Here is a 20,398-nt window from a genome sequence, read left to right as displayed (position 1 = left end):
CTGTCAGGGTGTCCCCTGCTCTTGCACCCTGCTTACCCCATCTTCCATAGAGCAGGGGACACACACGACAGGGCTCAGGATGGAGGGAGCTTGCTGGCAGCAGCTGTGGTCTCAGCAAGCTGATCTAATTAACAAGGCAGTGTACTTAAGAGTAGGTTCAGCTGTACTTAAAGGGAAAATGCGCATCTCTCTCGCTCTCTCTCTCACACGGTGTGTGTCTCTGTCTCTGTCTGCGATGCTGTCTCCCCTCCTTCCATTCCTGCTGCCTTATAGAGTGTGAGAGTTAACCCTTGAGGGCTCAGCCAATTGCTAGTTCATCATTTAGCAGTAAGGCATTCCCTGGGAAATATCCCACCCTCTGACTCCTCCACCTCAACCAAGCTTCACAATCATCATTGCTGTGTTCCAGTATTAAATTGTTTGTTTAAAACTTATTCTGTCTATCTATATGAAAAAAATTTCCCTGGAACCTAACCCCCCTCATTTACATTAATTCTTATAGGGAAATTGGATTTGCTTAACATTGTTTTGCTTAAAGTCGCATTTTTCAGGATCATAACTACAACATTCAGTGAGGAGTTACTGTACCTGTGCCCCATCATCTCTAATCAGAGATTTTTGGTAGCAGTGTCCGTTGAGCCCGCACATGCGCTCTCCCTCACTTGTGGTCTGCCTTGAGGCTAGCTAGCGCTGCACGGGCAAACTCCTTTCAGTTCCTTCTCAAATACCTTTGGCCTCGAATGGAGCAAGCAGTTGTCCCTTCCTTATCTGGGTTATTAGCATAAGTAGTAGGTTTTTTTTTTTTTTTTTTTTTTTTTTTTTTCTCAATAGTTAGTGTTTCCTTTTTACCCCTTGGGATTAAAAAAAAAAAAAAGAGAGAGAGAGAGGAGGAAAGAAGCCCTTTCTTTTGCATTCCTCACTGCTAGAGGGTGATAGCCTCCCCGTGCCTCCAGAGACATGCCAGGCTATCCTGGCTTCAAGGGGTGCCTCTCCTGCAAGGAGTAGATTCCTGAACAGCCAGACACTCTTACTGTATCTGGTGCCTGGGAGAGTCCCATATCCCTCAGAAGTGCTCCCCCTGCCACCAACTAAAGCTGCGGTCTCGCAGGAATTGGGAGCTGAAGTGAAAACTCCTCCTTATGGAGTCTTCAGTCTCCAGGGAACTCTGGTGCTGATCCCAGATCAACCCCAGAGCCTTTAACTTCAAAGGGGGTAGAGTCGTGAAAAAAAACACAGTAGACTCCCCCCATAAACGCTCGGGGGGGAGGGGGCAAAAGAGCTCTGAGTCGTTGGCCAGCCAGAGGAGTTCCCCAGTGCAGCCACCTTGGTACCGGTGTCTCTGAAGCATGGTACCCAGAGGGGGCCTCCGCTATGAGCTCCACCGCATCACCTGGAGAAGCCAGGGGCTCAAGCTCTGAAGCAACTATACCACCCCCTAAGGAGAAAGACAATTACTGTACCGTCTCTAAAAGAGTGGCACCGAGAAAACTTTCGGTATCAGGTGCGACAAAGCTCCCATCTAGGGAGTGCTCTGCACCTTCTCAACCATCGGTACTGACAACGTACGACTGAGCCCATGGTACCGCGTGAGTTCCAGTACCTTGGAGACCTGATGGTTGGGGAAGAACCACAATCCCCATTATTTGGTACTGGGGCCCAGGTACTGATCACATCCTGGCACACGGAATCGCTCTCAGCACTGGACCGTGTACCACCAATACCCCATCAGCACCACCCTTACCTGCTGACGAGTCTGACAGTGACCAGGAGGAGGTCATTTCCCTGGCCTGCCATCACAATACAAGAGTCGTCCTCAATTCCATCGAGCCGACCCATGATTGTGGCACGAGCCCCCTGGGGTAATCCCACTGCCCAGGCCGTGTCCCCCCCTTCCCCCCGCAATAGCCGTATTGGAATTCTTGGGCAACATCCACATCCCACACGTTGCGGCTGTCCAGTGTCTCTCAAAGAAAGTCCACCAATGGTTTCCTACAGTTTGGCTGTCCAGCGCTCCTGAGCCAGGTGAGGAAGAAGCTTTTGCAGAACAGGAAGAAGGTCTTGAAGGGGAAGCTACCCCTCAAGGCAACTTCTCATCTCCACCAGATGAGGCTGTAATGCCCCTCGCCCCCATCACTAAGTGATAATTTTAAGAACTTTCTGGATCTTACCAAGAGGGTGGAGATGATCTGCAGATTCCCCTACAAGAGGTGGCAGATACACATCACAAGCTGGTGGATATTCTGCACACCACCACCTCATCCAGAATTGCCCTCCCAATTAATAAGGCGATTCCAGATCCTTCCAAAGTCATCTGGCAGACACCAGCCTCCATTGCACCAACCAGCAAGAGAGCCAACACAAAATACTTCATCCCTCCCAAAGAGGCAGACTTCCTGTTTCAACATCTGCAATCCAACTCCACTGTAGTGGATGCAGTTAATGCACGAGGCAAGCAGCATCATGCCAAGTTGACTCCATACAATTGGGATTGATAGGATGGCGTATTTGTCAGTGATGTTACCGTTTAAAGTCTTGAATTACCAAGCTGTCATGGCCAAATAAGATTTTATTAATTATGGGAAACTCAATACATCTGGAACATTTACTGAAGCTGCAAAAGGAGCAGTTTTAGGCCAGTGTCAGAGAGGGTCAGTTAATAGCCAGAAAGGTGCTAGAGATGGCACTGGACGTAGCCAATTCAGTGGCCCACTCAGTCTCCAAGATAGTGGTAACGGGGTGGGCTTCTTGGCTACACCTTTCTGGGTTGCCCAAAAACTTCAGAAGATCTCCAGTTTGAAGGGCCCAAGCTCTTTGTGGAGAAGACAGATTCTTCTCGCTACACCTTGAAGGATTCCTGGGCCACATTATGCTCCCTGGTAATCTACACTGCGGGACAGAAGAGAAGATATAGCTTTCAGCCACAGCACAGGTCACAACCTCCTCAATACTCACCATCCCAGTGCTGTTATGAGCTGAAGCGTAAGAGGACCAGGGCTCAAAAGCGGAAGCAGTCAGCATTCCAATCCGTGACCTCTCAGATCGCCTCTTCTAAGCACTTTTGACAGGTTGGTCGAGGGCCCGAACAGTTATACCTTGCAACATCAGCTGCCATCTACACACTTGTCATGCCCCTTCAGAAGTCGCCTGGCCCTCTTTCACAGCAGTTGGGAGAATATCACGTCTGACAGATGGGTCCTGGAGATTATTTCGAAGGGTTACGTCATTTAATTCATGTACCTCACCCTCCTTCTCGTCCCTCTTCGGGACCCTTCTCACGAGAACCTACTTCATCAGGAAATGGATAATTTGTTATGCTTAGGGGCATAGAACCAATCCCAGCACAACTCAGGAGCAAGGGGTTTTACTCCTACAGTAACTCCGCACTTAACGTCGTCCCGGTTAGCGTTGTTTTGTTGTTACATTGCTGATCAATTGGAGAACATGCTCATTTAAAGTTGCACAATGCTCCCTTATAACATTGTTTGGCAGCCGCCTGCTTTGTCCACTGCTTACAGAAAGAGCAGCCCGTTGAAGCTAGCTGGTGGGGGCTTGGAACCACGGTGGACCGGCAGCCCCCAATCAGCTCCCCGAAGTTCCCTGTGCAGCAGCCGCCCAGCAGGCTATCAATTGCTGGGCAGTTCAGCTGTCCCTCCCACGCTGTCGTGTGCTGCTCCTGCCCTCTGCCTTGGAGCTGATCCCGGGAGCCTCCTGCTTGCTGTGCAAGGGCGGGGTGGTGGTGAGGGGTGCTAATGTCAGGGTGTCCCCCTCCCCCCGCTCCTGCACCCCATCTCCACAGAGTGTGGTGGGGACACAACAGGGCTCAGGACGGAGGGAGCTTGCTGGCAGCAGCTGCTGTCTCGAGGCAGTGTACTTAGAGTGGGGTCAGCGTACTTAAAGGAGCAATGCGCGTCTCTCTCTCTCTCTCTCTCTCTCTCTCTCACACACACACACACACACACACACACACACACACACACACACACACACACACACACACACACACTTTCTCTCTCTGCCATGCTGTGTCTCCTCCCTCCATTTGTGCTGCCTTGTAGAGTGTGAGGCTACATTAACAACAATGTGTTAATCCATGAGGGCTCAGCTGAGTGCTAGTTCATCATTTAGCAGTAAGGCATTCCCTGGGAAATATCTCACCGTCTGATTCCGCCAAGCTTCACAATCATCATTGCTGTGTACAGTATTAAATTGTTTGTTTAAAACGTATAGTGTGTGTGTGTGTGTGTTTGGTGGAAAAAAAATTCCCTGGAACCTAACCTCCCCTATTTACATTAATTCTTATGGGGAAATTGGATTCGCTTAACATCATTTTGCTTAAAGTAGCATTTTTCAGGAACATAACTACAATGTTAAGCGAGGAGTTACTGTATTTCCTGATCTCCAAGGTGAAGGGAGATTGGAAGCCCATTCTAGATCTAAGGGCATTAAACAAATATGGGAAGGTGCAGAAGTTCAAGATGGTCATGCTAATAGCCATTATTCCAGCTCTAGAGCAAGGAGATTGATTTCCGGGCCTCGACCTACAAGATGCCACCTTCCATATCTTGATACAACCATCATACAGGAAATTCCTATGGTTTACCCTTGTACAGGACCATTATCAGTACAGGCTGCTCCACCCAGGGTTTTCTCCAAGGTTCTCTCCATCGTAGCGGTGCACTAACCCCGGTACAGTGACTGGCGTTTATCAGCGCCAACCTCGATGCAGTACAAGCGAGAGCGTTCCTCCGACTACACAGACTCACCACCCTTACAAGTCTCATAGAGACAGTTCAGACCAGCCCCAAATGTAGGCCAGGAATTTCCTGCAGCTGCTAGGTCATATGGCAGCATGCAACTTTGTCATCCCAAACGCCTGGATGTTCATGAGGTGTCTTCAGATGCGGCTCACTTCTATCTATTCCCTGAATAGGGAAAGGCTAACCAAACTGCTATCACTGCCCTTCGCAGTAAAGCACTTCCTGGATTGGTGGAAAAAAAACCAACCAGTGTCCAAGCAGGCATTCCATTCATGCAGCTGCCACCGACGCTGACTCTAACAGATGTCTTTCTCCTCAAATGGGATGGATGCCTCCTCAATAGGCTGGGGAGCTCACTGACACAACCACAAGGTTCTGGGCAAGTGGCCTTCCATAGAAATGACCCTCCATATCAATCTTTTGGAGCTAAGGGCTGTCAGGAACGCCTGTGCACACTTTCTGCCTTTCATCAAGAACACCCACACAAAGGTCTTGACAGACCATGTGACCTGTATGTTTTACACAAATCGCCAGGGGGGTGCCAGATTTTCCTCCTGCTGCACAGCAGCACTCAAACTTTGGAACTGGTGCATCTGTCACAATGTGCTCATCTCAGCTATCTATCTGCCAGGGATACAGAATGTGACAGCTGATAGTCTGCCAGAATTCTTCTCATGACCGTGAATGGGAACTTAACTCTTCAATATATTTGCCCTTTGGGGGAACCCTGAGTACGGATCTCTTCGCTACTTACCAGAACAAGAAATGTCCTCATTACTGCTCCAGGGCTGGCCTGAAGAAACATTCACTGGGAGATGCCCTCATCCTCCCGTGGGACAGGGACCTCTTGTATGCCTTTCCTCTTCTATCCAAGGTCCTGTTGAAAATTCAGCAAGACAAAGCGAGAGTTATTCTGATTGCCACCTCCTGGTCAAGACCAGTCTGGTTCCCTTACCTGACACAGATGGCAGTATGTCCTCCAGTTTCTCTTCGGCCCATTCCTCACTTGCTCTCTCAAAACAATGGGCTGATCCTTCACCCCAGGTCCTCTGCCTCCAGGCGTGGCTCCTTCTTGGTTCCAAGGCTTAGAGGCAGACTGCCCTGACAAGGTGAAAGACGTGTTGCTACACAGCCAAAAGTTGACCACTCAATTTACTTACCTACAAAATGGAAACCATTCCAAGTTTGTTGTCATTCTAAGCACATTAGACCCAACCTGATCTTCCCTCCCTCTGATTTGACACTATATTTTAGACCTCAAGAGATCAAAACTCTCACTCAGCTCCCTTAAGGTACATCTCATGGTGAAAATGGCTTCCACTGCCAGTTAGACGGATACTCTGTGTTTGGTCACCTGCTGACACGTAGATTCCTTAAGGGCATTAAGAATCTCTTCCCGCATGTGAGACCACCTGCTCCACCCTGGGATCTTAACCTAGTCCTCAGGGCTTTTACTAGACCTCCCTTTGAGCCCATGGCAACTTGCTCTCTCCTACACCTGTCCATTTCTAATTGCCATCACCTCACCTAGGCACATAGAAGAAATAACAGCCCTGATGGCACACCCACCATTCACGGTCTTTTTTGAAGAGACAGTAACTCTGAGGCTGCATCCCAAGTTTCTCCCTAAAGTTGCCTCTGCTTTTCATATGTATCAATAGATCCATCTTCCTGTTTTTCCCCCGAAACCACATCGTAACATCAGGGAGGTGATTCTGCATATTCTAGATGTTAGAAGAGCACTAGCATTCTACTTGGACAGAACTAAGTCCCCATAACTGTTCCTTTCACTCGTGGAAAGATCCAGATGCTCCACAATATCAGCTCAGAGACTATCCAAATGGGTCTCTGGTTGCATTAATTGCTGTTATCAAGAGCGCAACTTGCTGCTTCCATCCAGAGTCCTCACGCACTCCACAAGATCAATTTCTACCTTGGTCACATTCCTTAAAGATGTCCCTATCTTGGAAATCTGCAGAGCAGCAACTTGGGCCTCTGCCCACACTTTCGCAGAACATTATGCAGTCCCTGGAAATTCAGCTTCTGATGCCATCTTTGGCTCCACATTACTCTCTGTAGTAACAGACTCCATTCCAAAGTCCCAGCCTCCAGTGGTGGGTACTGCTCGGGAGTCACCTACAGTGGAGCACTGTAAGAGGGAGGTCCGGACTCACCCCTGCGGCGCCTCCTGTTGGTCGTCCAGAGAATTAGCTCACCAGCCTCTGGAGCGCCCTCTGCAGGGTGGTGATCCACCTTGTCCTCTGCACTGGCCCCGTGTCCCTCCCAGGACCCCGGTGCCCCTTGCTCTGGGTGCTGCCCCCTGGCAATACCCACACACACGCTAGGTCTCCCCTCCCAGGGGAACCCCCACCCACTAACCCCACCTCGCCTCAGGATAAGGCCACTGCCAGTCACCATCTAGCCCCCACTCTCTGGGGCAGACTGCAGTATAGGCCACTCATCATTGGCAACGTTGGGTTTGGACCTGCTGCCTTGGCCTAGCCCTGGGCTGCCCTCTGCAACCCCCAGTACCCCTTGGCCTATTACCAGGCCGCAGCCTGGGGCTATCCAGGCTGGAGCTCCCCAGCCTTTCCCCAGTCCTGCTCCACTCGGGTACCCTGTCTCAAGCTCCCAGCAGCCAGGCCCTTCTCCCTCTGAAGGCAGAGAGAGACTCCTGAGCTCCTGGTTCCCAGCCTCTTTATACAGGCCATCTGGGCTCTGATTAGGGCATGGCCCAGCTACAGCCACTTCCCCTAATCAGCCAGGGTTTTACCTTGCCCTGCCCCAGCCCTCTGCAGGGCTTTTCCAAAGCCTCAGGGCAGGAGCGGGTGTCCACCCCACTACAAGCACCCATAGGGATACTACTCAAAGAAGAAGATGAAGTTACTCACTTTGTGCAGTAAGGATGGTTCTTTGAGATGTGTGTCCCTATGGGTGATCCACAACCTCCCCGCCTCTCCTCTACTTCAGAGTTCTCCATAAGGGGTCTGTAGTAGAGAAAGAATTGAGGGGAGTTCGCCCGTGCAGTGCTAGATAGCCTTGAAGTAGACCACGAGGGAGGGAAAGCACATGTGCGGGCTCAATGGATGCTGCTACCAAAAATCTCCGATTAGAGACGCAGGGATGCAGATACATCTACAGTGGAGCACCCCTAGGGGGACACATCTCAAAGAACCACTGTTGCTGCACCAGGTGAGTAACGTCCTCTTTTGTTAGGTGCTCCCTTAGGGTATGTCTACACAGGAATTAAACACCTGTGGCTGGCCCAGGTCAGCTAACTTGGGTTCACGGGGCTCAGGCTGCATGGCTGTAAAATTGCAGTGTAGATGTTTAGGCTCAGACTGGAGCCCAAGCTCTGAGACCCTACAAGGGGAAGTAAACCCCAAAAAAGAGGGAAAGGCAATGGATTTGGTAGAGAGAATATTCAGCGGGAAAATGCCAGCAAGCCGTATTTTCCCTTCCTACAATAATAACTTACAACTTGCCTGCCTGAAGCACTCAGTTTGGGAAAGAAATCTTCAATACTTTATTTAATAATGGAAAAAGACTGCAATGGACAAGTGGATTTTGGAGGCTATTTAAAATTGTTGATAGTTTCATTTTGTTTGGACTGTATATTGCTAGTAAATGAGCTTTCTCTCTTTTTTCCCCCCACTGTCTCATAAAGATATTAATGATGCTGTAGAAACTTTTTCTTGATAGCTGAATTGACTGTCCATTTGAGCGTCTCTCTTATGCCACTCACTTTCAACATCTTGATTAATATGCACAGCATTGTAGGAAGGAGAGTGAACTAGCAGTTAAAGCAGGGTAGTAGGTACTGTTCCCTTTCCAGGGAGTAGATTAGGGAAACTAGATGGTGTTATGAGTGTTATCGAGGCACTCTGTTCTGACTGTGAGATTACCCTCCTTCCCATGTGGAGTATATTAAGGAATTCCCTACTGAATACTGGCAAGTCTGAGGAGATATCCTCATAAGAGAGGCCGTACCAGGTCAAACCAAAGGTCCATCTAGCCCAGTATCCTGTCTACCGACAGTGGCCAATGCCAGGTGCCCCAGAGGGAGTGAACCTAACAGGCAATGATCAAGTGATCTCTCTCCTGCCATCCATCTCCACCCTCTGACAGACAGAGGCTAGGGACACCATTCCTTACCCGTCCTGGCTAATAGCCATTAATGGACTTCACCACCATGAATTTATCCAGTTCTCTTTTAAACTCTGTTATAGTCCTAGCCTTCACAACCTCCTCAGGTAAGGAGTTCCACAAGTTGACTGTGCGCTGCGTGAAGAAGAACTTCCTTTTATTTGTTTTAAACCTGCTGCCTATTAATTTCATTTGATGACCCCTAGTTCTTGTATTATGGGAATAAGTAAATAACTTTTCCTTATCCACTTTCTCCACATCACTCATGATTTTATATACCTCTATCATATCCCCCCTTAGTCTCCTCTTTTCCAAGCTGAAGAGTCCTAGCCTCTTTAATCTCTCCTCATATGGGACCCGTTCCAAACCCTAATCATTTTAGTTGCCCTTTTCTGAACCTTTTCTAGTGCCAGTATATCTTTTTTGAGATGAGACCACATCTGTACACCGTATTCGCGATGTGGCGTACCATCGATTTATATAAGGGCAATAATATATTCTGTCTTATTCTCTATCCTCTTTTTAATGATTCCTAACATCCTGTTTGCTTTTTTGACCGCCTCTGCACACTGCGTGGACATCTTCAGAGAACTATCCACGATGACTCCAAGATCTTTTTCCTGACTCGTTGTAGCTAAATTAGCCCCCATCATATTGTATGTATAGTTGGGGTTATTTTTTCCAGTGTGCATTACTTTACATTTATCCACATTAAATTTCATTTGCCATTTTGTTGCCCAATCACTTAGTTTTGTGAGATCTTTTTGAAGTTCGTCACAGTCTGCTTTGGTCTTAACTATCTTGAGCAGTTTAGTATCATCTGCAAACTTTGCCACCTCACTGTTTACCCCTTTCTCCAGATCATTTTTGAATAAGTTGAATAGGATTGGTCCGAGGACTGATCCTTGGGGAACACCACTAGTTACCTCTCTCCATTCTGAGAATTTATCTTTAATTCCTACCCTTTGTTCCCTGTCTTTTAACCAGTTCTCAATCCATGAAAGGACCTTCCCTTTTATCCCATGACAGCTTAATTTACATAAGGGAATTTACGTAAGGGAACCCTTTGGTGAGGGACCTTGTCAAAGGCTTTCTGGAAATCTAAGTACACTGTCCACCGGATCCCCCTTGTCCACATGTTTGTTGACCCCTTCAAAGAACTCTAATAGATTAGTAAGACACGATTTCCCTTTACAGAAACCATGTTGACTATTGCTCAACAGTTTGTTTTTCTATGTGTCTGACAATTTTATTCTTAACTATTGTTTCGACTAATTTGCCCAGTACCGACGTTAGACTTACCGGTCTGTAATTGCTGGGATCACCTCTAGAGCCCTTTTTAAATATTGTCATTACATTAGCTAACTTCCAGTCATTGGGTACAGAAGCCGATTTAAAGGACAGGTTACAAACCTTAGTTAATAGTTCCGCAACTTCACATTTGAGTTCTTTCAGAACTCTTGGGTGAATGCCATCTGGTCCCGGTGACTTGTTAATGTTAAGTTTATCAATTAATTACAAAACCTTCTCTAGTGACACTTCAATCTGTGACAGTTCCTCAGATTTGTCACCTACAAAAGCCGGCTCAGGTTTGGGAATCTCCCTAACATCCTCAGCCGTGAAGACTGAAGCAAAGAATCCTTTAGTTTCTCCGCAATGACTTTATCGTCTTTAAGCGCCCCTTTTCTGTCTCTATCATCAAGGACCCCACTGGTTGTTTAGCAGGCTTCCTGCTTCTGATGTACTTAAAAAACATTTTGTTATTACTTTTGGAGTTTTTGGCTAGCCGTTCTTCAAACTCCTCTTTGGCTCTTCTTATTACATTCTTGCACGTAATTTGGCAGTGTTTATGCTCCTTTCTATTTGCCTCACTAGGATTTGACTTCCAATTTTTAAAGGAAGTCTTTTTATCTCACTGCTTCTTTTACATGGTTGTTAAGCCACGGTGGCTCTTTTTTAGTTCTTTTACTGTGTTTCTTAATTTGGGGTATACATTGAAGTTGGGCCTCTCTTATGGTGTCTTTAAAAAGCGCCCATGCAGCTTGTAGGGATTTCACTTTAGTCACTGTACTTTTTAACTTCTGTTTAACTAACCCCCTCATTTTTGCATAGTTCCCCCTTTTGAAATTAAATGCCACAGTGTTGGGCTGTTGAGATGTTCTTCCCACCACAGGGATGTTGAATGCTATTGTATTATGGTCCCTATTTCCAAGCGGTCCTGTTATAGTTACCTCTTGGACCAGCTCCTGCGCTCCACTCAGGACTAAATCTAGAGTTGCCTCTCCCCTTGTGGGTTCCCATACCAGCTGCTCCATGAAGCAGTCATTTAAAGTATCGAGAAATTTTATCTCTGCATTTCGTCCTGAAGTGAAATGTTCCCAGTCAATATGGGGATAATTGAAATCCGCCACTATTATTGAGTTCTTAATTTTGATAGCCTCTCTAATTTCCCTTAGCATTTCATCATCACTATCACTGTCCTGGTCAGGTGGTCTATAATAGATCCCTAATGTTATATTCTTATTAGAGCATGAAATTTCTATCCATAGAGATTCTGTGGAACATGTGGATTCACTTAAGATTTTTACTTCATCTGATTCTACATTTTCTTTCACATATAGTGCCACTCCCTCCCCTGCACGACCTGTTCTGTCCTTCCGATATATTTTGTACCCCGGAATGATTGTGTCCCATTGATTGCTCTCAGTCCACCAAGTTTCTGTGATGCCTATTATATCAATATCCTCCTTTATCACGAGGCACTCTAGTTCACCTATCTTATTATTTAGACTTTTAGCATTTGTGTACAAGCACTTTAAAAACTTGTCACTGTTTATTTGTCTGCCCTTTTCTGATGTGTCAGATTCTTTTTTACGTGAATGTTTCTCATCTGATCTGGCCCATACTTTATCCTCTTCCATCCTCTGCTCCTGACTGTAACCTGGAGATTCTCTATCATTAGACTCTCCCCTAAGAGAAGTCTCTGTCCGATCCACATGCTCCTCTGCAGCAGTCGGCTTTCCCCCATCTCCTAATTTAAAAACTGCTCTACAGCCTTTTTAGTGTTTAGTGCCAGCAGTCTGGTTCCACTTTGGTTTAGGTGGAGCCCATCTCTCTTGTATAGGCTCCCCCCATCCCAAAAGTTTCCCCAGTTCCTAATGAATGTAAACCCCTCCTCTCTACACCATCGTCTCATCCACGCATTGACACTCTGAAGCTCTGCCTGCCTACCTGGCCCTGCGCGTGGAACTGGGAGCATTTCTGAGAATGCCACCATAGATGGCACCATGGGTTTGCCTTGCAGAAGTAAGATACCTTACTGCTTCTTGACACTAAGTATACCCTAAATGAACCTGGTTAAATCCATCATCTAAACCAGCAGTTGCTAAGAAATCAGACAAGTTTATACCAGCTGCATCTTCAGGGCTTCTTGTTCTTCCAGACTTACTCAGCTTCAAATTAATTGGTAGTGGCAACTGCCATTCTAAGAGCAAAAGGGGGTTGAGTCCACTCTACCCTTTCAGACAGAGAGTAAGAAGGTGGTAGATACTCTGGGTAGAAAAGTGTTCTATGCCACACCAGGCACTATTAGAGTGGCAAACTATGAAGCAGTAGTGTCCAGATATCAATAGGAGGAAATAGTACTGTTTTGCCCAGTCACTGCTGGAAGACCAGAGAAAACTAGCCAAAGCCTTTATCATCATAGGTCAATTACTTGCTTAGCACATATTAAGAGCATCCTTCTGTGCTTTTGATGCACCATTCAGAATTACTTTGAGGGGCTTCTCCTTGCCATGTTCGTGAATACTCCTGCAGTTGCTCCAAAAACAAGAACCCCAAATAGATCTCCATTTTAATGGTAAAAACGAGGAGTCAGATGGCACCTTAAAGATGAACAGATTTATTTGGGCATAAGCCTACATGGGTAAAAAAACACTTCTTCAGATGTTTTTGTGGATACAGACTAACACGGCTACCCCTGTGATACTTGACACCATTTAATGGTATCTAGTGGTTCAGCTGTAGATCAGATGAAGTTCTAGAGAAACTGAAAGACATCAGGCCTATTGCAAAATCTATAGGATTTCTCAGATGACTAGGAAAAGATTTGGGGTAACTGTCTATTCAAAGCTGTTCATTTCAAAAGAAACAATTGTAAGATGCTCATGTTCAGCATCAGCAGACATGCAGACCCTACAAACAACAAGCTAAAGTGAGATCTGCTGCATAATCTTCCTCTGCACCAGCCTCAGGTTTGACAAGATGAACGAGAATCCCAGACCAGTTTTAAACCTGTCTCCCCTTAAAATTTGGGAACTTTCTTAGATGACTATCACCACATCCAGTGACCTTGGAGATCATCCAATAGTGCTGCTCCATTCAATTAAACACCATCTTTTTCTCCATCATCCCTTGTTCATTCCTTATCTCTCTTCAGGGATCCTCTTCACGAGAATTTATTATGATCAAACGTTTTGCTGCTTGAGTCAGGTGCCATAGAAGAAATTTCGTGAGGAATTTCAGAGGAATAAATTTTTTTTCAGATAATTTCTGACCCCTGAGATAGAGGCCTCCAACCTATTCTAGACCTTCAGAGAAGCTCAATTTACTCATCAGCTCACATTCCACATGCTTACCCTAGTCTCTGTCATGTCTTTCTTATCTACAGAGCACTGGTTTGAGGCATTTGATTTACAGGATACATATTTTCACATCTCAATCAGACTTTCTTATTGAAAAGGTTAATTACTGTTGTGACTAGAGGAGATCCATTACTAAGTGGCTTCCCTTGTGCCTATCTAAAGCATCTTGAGTATTCATAAAGTACCTTGCAGCATCACATAGGAGATGTCAAAGTATTCATGTCTACCCTTATTTGGATGATTGATTCACTGAGGTGTTCTCCTAGGAGAATCAAGCAAAAGTTATGATACAGATAACACATTTCCAAACACCAGGATTCAAGATATATTGGAAGATGTCGTACACAGCTATAACCCAGATGACAATTTTATTGGGGCAGCTTTTTTTCTTCCAGAAGAAAGATGTTTAGAGTAATAGTAATACTCAGGAGAACTCATGTCAGACAGTGATGTTCCTCAAGCTGATGGGCCTTATGACCTTGATGTACATATCTCCATATGCACATCTAAAGACGAGGCCTCTACAACACTGGCTAGCAAGACATTTATACCAAATATAGACAGCATATTTATGGAATTGCCACTACCTAGAGTTGTGTTCCTATATCTCATGATGGATTTGAATGTAAATTATTTTAAGACATTTCAGCATTAACTCCCTGGCTCCATTGGCCACAGTCATCTCAGATGCTTCCAATTTTGGCTGGAGAACTCATTACAAGAATTTGATCCTTCATGGTCAGTGGAATTTCTGGGAGGAAAAATCCATATCTGTGTTCTAGAATTAAGACCAGTATATTGGTATCTCAAGTCCTTTCGCCCCTGACTTAGCGAGTGTTTCAGGTAGCTATCAATAACGTCACAGCAGTATTTTACATGAACGTACTTGGGTGAGGATACAAAAAGACTGTGGGAAAGGTGCATAGTACAGCAAACTTATCCTATAGCTCTCCACTTTGCAGACAAGGAAAATATATGCTACTGGCAGATTATGCTATATTATATATGCTACTGAGCAGAGATTTTACTTGATCAGCCGAAGTAGTCACTCAAGAACTCTGTAGTAAATGACCGCTTCTCCCTGTGAGTTTATCTGGAGATAGATATATTTGCAGCAAGACACAATTTCAAACTTTGGCGGTCTTGCTCCAGAGTAGGAGTGGACAGTGAGTCCATCTTGAATGACTTTCTTCTAGACTGGGGACTAGCTTTTCTTTGTATAATATTTTCCCAATTTTTAAAGGGTGTCTTTTTGTCTCTAACTACCTCTTTTATTCTCTTTAGCTATGGTGGCACATTTTTGGCTCTCTCTGTTTTGATTTGTTTTTTTAAATTTGGGGTATACATTTAGTTTGAGCCTTTCTTAGGGTGTTTTTAAATCGTTTCCATGCAGCTTGCAGGGATTTCACTCCTGACTCTGTTCCTTGTAATTTCTGTTTAATTAGCTTCCTCATTTTTATGCAGTTCCCCTTTTTGAAGTTAAATGCTATTGTGGACCCTGAACCAAGCATGAGAATTTAGGGTTGGGATAATATATCTAAGAGTACTTCTCATGTACTAACTAATCTTTCTGAGATTTTTTTCAGCTTTAAAAGTTGTGAAATCAAATTTGCACATTGTTTTCCTCCAACTTTCTGCAATTTTCTTATTCCCAGTGTATTATAAACCTTTTTTCTGGGTAAGACTCTGTAATGAGTTGTATAACTCCAATTTCTAAAAGGGGATTTGCTCGTTCCACAGTCATGCCTTGGAAGAAGGGTCACTGAAAAGAGGGGGAATTTGATTTTGGCATGGTGTTGAACTGGAGAGATTAATCTGTCTGACCACTTTGGGCACTTTTTCAAAGGCACAAGTGGCAGCTTTTGGTGCCTGACTGCCATTTGTCCTTTTTGAAAATCTCTAATTTCTTGGACCCAATAGGCTAAAGAAATTTGAAAGTTGTACCTGGAAAAATTGAGCCAAATGGTTTTTGAAGGAATAATGGAAAGGGCAAAATACAAAATCAACTTGGGGATTCTCTAGCAGATTTTCAAAAATACTATTTAACATGAACAGTGTGAAGCAGATTCCCTCAGGAAAACAAAGATATCTGTTTCCTTTTTGACCGCCAAAACATTTTTGCTCTCTTGTCTAAACTTCAATGGGCTTGGGAAAATTCCTGAAGAAGACTCCTGCGTTTCTGAAAAGATCCTTGCACTGTCCCTTCTGTAAAATGACTGGCTTAGATCTGAAAATGTGCTTGTAAAACTGCATCTTTTAATTTTTCTAAGTTGTAGTCTGTCCTAAAACTAAGACTTACAGCTGTGTGTAACATAATTTTTGGCATTCTTCAAACTTTGTAAGATCTTCAAGCAAAGAGACCGTGAGGAACTGATATTTCTAATGTAATAACAAATAGAAATATTTCTGGAAGGGTCTCCCTTACATTCAAATGTAGTGCTGCTAACTCACAATTTTTATTGCAAGTCATGTATGTTTGATGTTTTACTGAAAGTTCAGGTTCTTGCAGTCATGTAATTATGTGAAAATTTCAGCTTTTAATTAAAAAGAAAGAAGTTTCTAGTCCTCATGTTTGCAAATAACAGCTTGAAAATGCAGTCTAAATGCCCAGAAAACTGAAAACCGAAAGACAAAATTAACCTAATTTTTAAAAAGTCTTGTGATTTTCTGGGGTTTTCTGTGCTTTTTCTCATGACTTTTGAATATTTGGGACTGATAATAATGCAAAGGTGAAAAGAAAAGGGCAAAACAGTTGTTTAAAAACATTCTTGTTTAGGTTCATCTTGATATTAGATAAAGGCAATTGTTTAGTTTGGGCTTTTGAAATTTGATGAGCAACACTACAAGTAACCAACTTTTTTCTTTGCAGATTAGTTCTAATATTTTCAGAACACTTCCACCAAGTGATAATCCAGATTTTGATCCAGAAGAAGATGAACCTACTCTTGAAGCCTCCTGGCCTCACATACAGGTATGGGATTACTTTTTCAACCATTCTTGAAATGTAGAAACTAAATGGTGATGTATTCCTATGGATACTTCTTGGAAAGAACAATTTATTGCATCTGCTTATCGTTCTCCCTTCTAAATTTAGAAACGTTTGGATTATTTTTTGAAAAAATTTAAATGCATCTTTCTGCCACACTTACACACATGAGCCCCTCAGAAAGGAGTTAGGTATGTTTTGATTCTTGAAACCAAGCCCCTATGTTTTTATTATCCTATCATAGCTGAAAACCTGGCGCATGTGTTTCATGTACAATACAGTATAGCAGTATTTTGGCTTCACTTTTATCACAATCATGTTCAAACATTGCACATTTTGTACACTTAATAGCGGATTTTCTGTATGGTTTAACTAAAGTACAGATGTATATCAACAAATTAGTTTTCCCTTTGACAGTAAAGATAAAGGAGCAATAGACTTAATTTTTCTTTTGAGCAAGACAAGTATCTCCCTCTTCTTCCCCTCCCCCCCCCCCCCCCCCCCAAAAAGCCTACAATACAGGCATTGTAGTTGGATAACAGTTGGCGAGTTATTTCATTGTTTCACTCCTGTACCAACCTCGTGACTTTGTAGCAGTGCTCTATTTATCACGATTGATTTGTGGTACCGTTTTCTTTCACATAACTGTTTATTTGAACAAGCAAACATAGGCTGTAGTCAGAAGGATTCTGATCGCATGTAGTGACCATACATTAGCTTCAGCAATAAAGTATCTAGTATTTAAAGCCTGGGTTTGTGGGGGGTGTCCTCTTGCAGTAAATCAATAGGGAGCAGATAATTATACTACCTGGTGCTCACCACTACATATCATTTGGTGATTTCAAATGCCACTTTTTAACTATATAATCCATAATTGTGCTACTTTAGTTAAATAACAGAAAATAGAGCCATGAATATTCCCTACAAAAAGTACCTGTTCAAGGCAGTATTTGGACGCTTAGTCAAGTTAAAGATACAAATTTCCCTGAGCACTGACCATTCAGCCTAAGTTCCTAATAACGATTAACCCCTGGAAGAAAGGAAAATGTCTTTGACTGAATTTTACCTGCATGAGAAATAGCTATAATTGCAATGGGTCAGAGGCTTGATGAAAGGAAGGAGATTAGAGCAGATGGCTCCTACATACATTCAACACATAGATCAGCTATATCAGAGGACTTTGGTCCATCAGGAGTAAGAACTGAGAAATGCTTGTGAAGTTCACTTGAAGGCATAAGACAGACATCTACCTCTCCCTGTAGAAGTGATATGGTTCTCTTGACATGCTCAGCTCTTCTTACAGTATATGTTTCTATGGGTGCTCCACCCTATGATTTGTATATATGTGTGTGTGTGTGTGCGCGCACGCGCGCCTGTGTGCTCTCTACCAGAGCCTGCAAAGCAGTGTCTGTGGGTCTGTGCAGAGCAGCACCTCGTGCTTCCAAATAAGGGCATATAAACAGTCACGAAGCTGCTGCCACTCGCCTCCTTCTCAACCACCTCTGGTTTGAGACAGAGCAGTTGCATGTCCACTGTTCTCAGCTTCCCACTTTTCTTAACATAGACATTTTCTTTTTTTCCCTTTAGTTCAGTTATTTTATTTCTTCACTCCTGTTCTGTTTAGAAGGGGGCTTTTACCCCCCCCTTTTTTTTTCTTTAGAACCCATGTTTTTAGTCCTTTAGCACTCTAGGTTATGCAGAAGACCCTGGGGTTTAAGCCCTGCCAGACTTGCCCCGGGTCTTTGCCCCATAGTGATGGGCATTGTAGCTGCCTCCACTGCCTTGGAGACACCTACCCACATCCTGTCAAAATGTATGGTCTGCACGGGGTTTAAAGGCAGGTCTAGAAAGGCTAGACTTAAGAACCTTTTAATAGAAAGCTCACTAACCCCAGCGGGATCCATTCCTCTCCCTGCCCTCCGGTATTTCGGCCTCAACGTCCCAGGCTGCTCTGGTAGCTGTTGCAGTTCCAGCAGCACCTTCACAGGTTAGGACATCTAAAAACAAGCCTCTTTCTCTTGCAAGGGAAACAAGAAAGAGGGGTATAAATCCCATAAATCCCACTCTAGGGAGACCTTGCATCTCTCAAGGGGTCAAGGGCCTTGAGCAATCTACTTTCCCAGATGCTTTGCTGCATGACTCCATCCCCACTTTAGAGGCAGACTATCCACTTCCTGTGTGATCAGCATGGGCTATTCATTTGCTTGCACTCTATTTCTCTCCCTTCTCCTTTCCCCATCTCTTTTCAGGAACCCCTCTCACAAAGAGCTCTTAAAACAAGAGGTCCTGTCCCTCTTACTCCTGGGGGCGATTGAGCCAGTTCCCCCAGAATTTGTTGGAAGAGGGTTCGATTTCAACTATTTCCTAGTCCCCAAGAGGGGCTGAGGATGGAGACCGATTCTTGACCTCAGAAACCTGAGCGCACACATCCTATCGCAGCACTTCAAGAGGGTGATGCTAACCACTATAACTCCATCAATAGATCTGAGAGACTGGTTCATCACCCTCAACTTCCAGGATGCCTACTTTCATGTAGCCATCTACCCATCCCACAAATGTTTCATAATAGGCTCAGAACACTACCAGTATTAAGTCCTTCCCTTTGGGCTCTCCATGGCCTTGGGGGTCTTTACAAAGCTGCACTCAGCAATGGTGGCTCATTTACATCAGTGGGGCTTAGCAGTATTCCCATACCTGGACAGTTGGCTCCTCAGGGGTCAATCAGCTCTAGTGGTCCAGTTGGCAACTTCTAAGGCTCTAACCCTATTTCAGTCTCTGGGCCTTTGTATCAATCAGCAGAAGTCTACATTGACCCCAGTCCAAAGAGTAGACTTTTTCAGAGCCACTGTAGACTCCCTTACTGCCTGTCTCCCCAAAGAGATTTTCTACTCTCTCTAGTCTTATCTCAGCAATACAGCACAGCCTGCAAACTGCAAGAACCTGCCTACAACTCGGGCTGCATGTCGGCCTCAGGTGCTTTCACATGTGGCTTAACACTGTGTATATCCCAAACAGTGACTCCAAACTCATCACAGTACCTCAAAGTTTTGGTCTCTCTCAGGTAGTGAAAGGACCCACTGAAGGTCTCCATAGGAACCCCTTCATCAGACCCCCCCACCCTCAAAAATCCTCCCAATAGCTAAATATCTCTTCTCTTTTGAGATGCGGGAGGAGCTCACCTCCAAGAAGCCACAGCCCATGGCAAGTGGTCTACACCAGAGGTCTCGCTCCACCTCAATATCCTGTTCAGTATGCTTATCAGCACTTCCTACTTACCATACAGGGCCAGTTCATCAGAATAATGCTGGACAACAGGGAAGCAATATAATATAGCAACCAACAGGGTGAAGCCAAGAGCCAAGTCCTTACTCGCAGATTCACTAAAACTGTGGAGCTGGTGCATTTCCCATCAGATGAAAATCTCAGCATTTTATCTTTCAGGCCTACAGAATACAATTGCAGATTCCCTGAGTAGAAAATTCCTTCAGGACCATGAATGGGAGCTCAATTATTCTGTCTTCCACAGCATCTGCCAGACCTGGGATCTCCCAGAAGCAGACCTTTTAGTCACCCCAAAGAACATGAAATGTCACCTTTTCTGCTCCTAGGGAGGACATGGCTGCAATTCATTGGGAGATCCCCTGATAATACTGTGGTCCTGTATCCTGCTGTATGCGTACCCATCGCTACCTCTCATTCTCAAGACATTACTCAAACTGCAACAGGAAAGAGCAAGGGTTATCCTCATAGCGCTGCCCTATCCAAGACAAGTGTGGTACTCTAACCTCCTTCGTCTATCTGTCGCAGTGCCTCTCTGTCTTCCTCTCTCAGGAAGAATCTCTTGTCACAGTACTCTGTGACCTGTA

General features: G+C 44.7%; 1 protein-coding gene across 1 annotated transcript in view; it reads left to right on the top strand.

Annotated features, from left to right (window-relative positions):
- PPP2R5A (protein phosphatase 2 regulatory subunit B'alpha) overlaps nt 1–20,398 on the top strand; it is a 99,299-nt gene that overhangs the window by 41,175 nt on the left and 37,726 nt on the right. Inside the window, exon 3 of the mRNA XM_065400306.1 lies at nt 16,416–16,517. Within this exon, the coding sequence (XP_065256378.1) occupies nt 16,416–16,517 (102 nt within the window). The remainder of the gene's footprint in view (nt 1–16,415; nt 16,518–20,398) is intronic.

The sequence above is a fragment of the Emys orbicularis genome, chromosome 3, assembly GCF_028017835.1.
Source record: "Emys orbicularis isolate rEmyOrb1 chromosome 3, rEmyOrb1.hap1, whole genome shotgun sequence".
NCBI classification, from domain to species: domain Eukaryota; kingdom Metazoa; phylum Chordata; order Testudines; family Emydidae; genus Emys; species Emys orbicularis.
The sequence above is the reverse complement of the archived record's forward strand: the minus strand, read 5'-3'. Positions and strand labels throughout refer to the sequence as shown.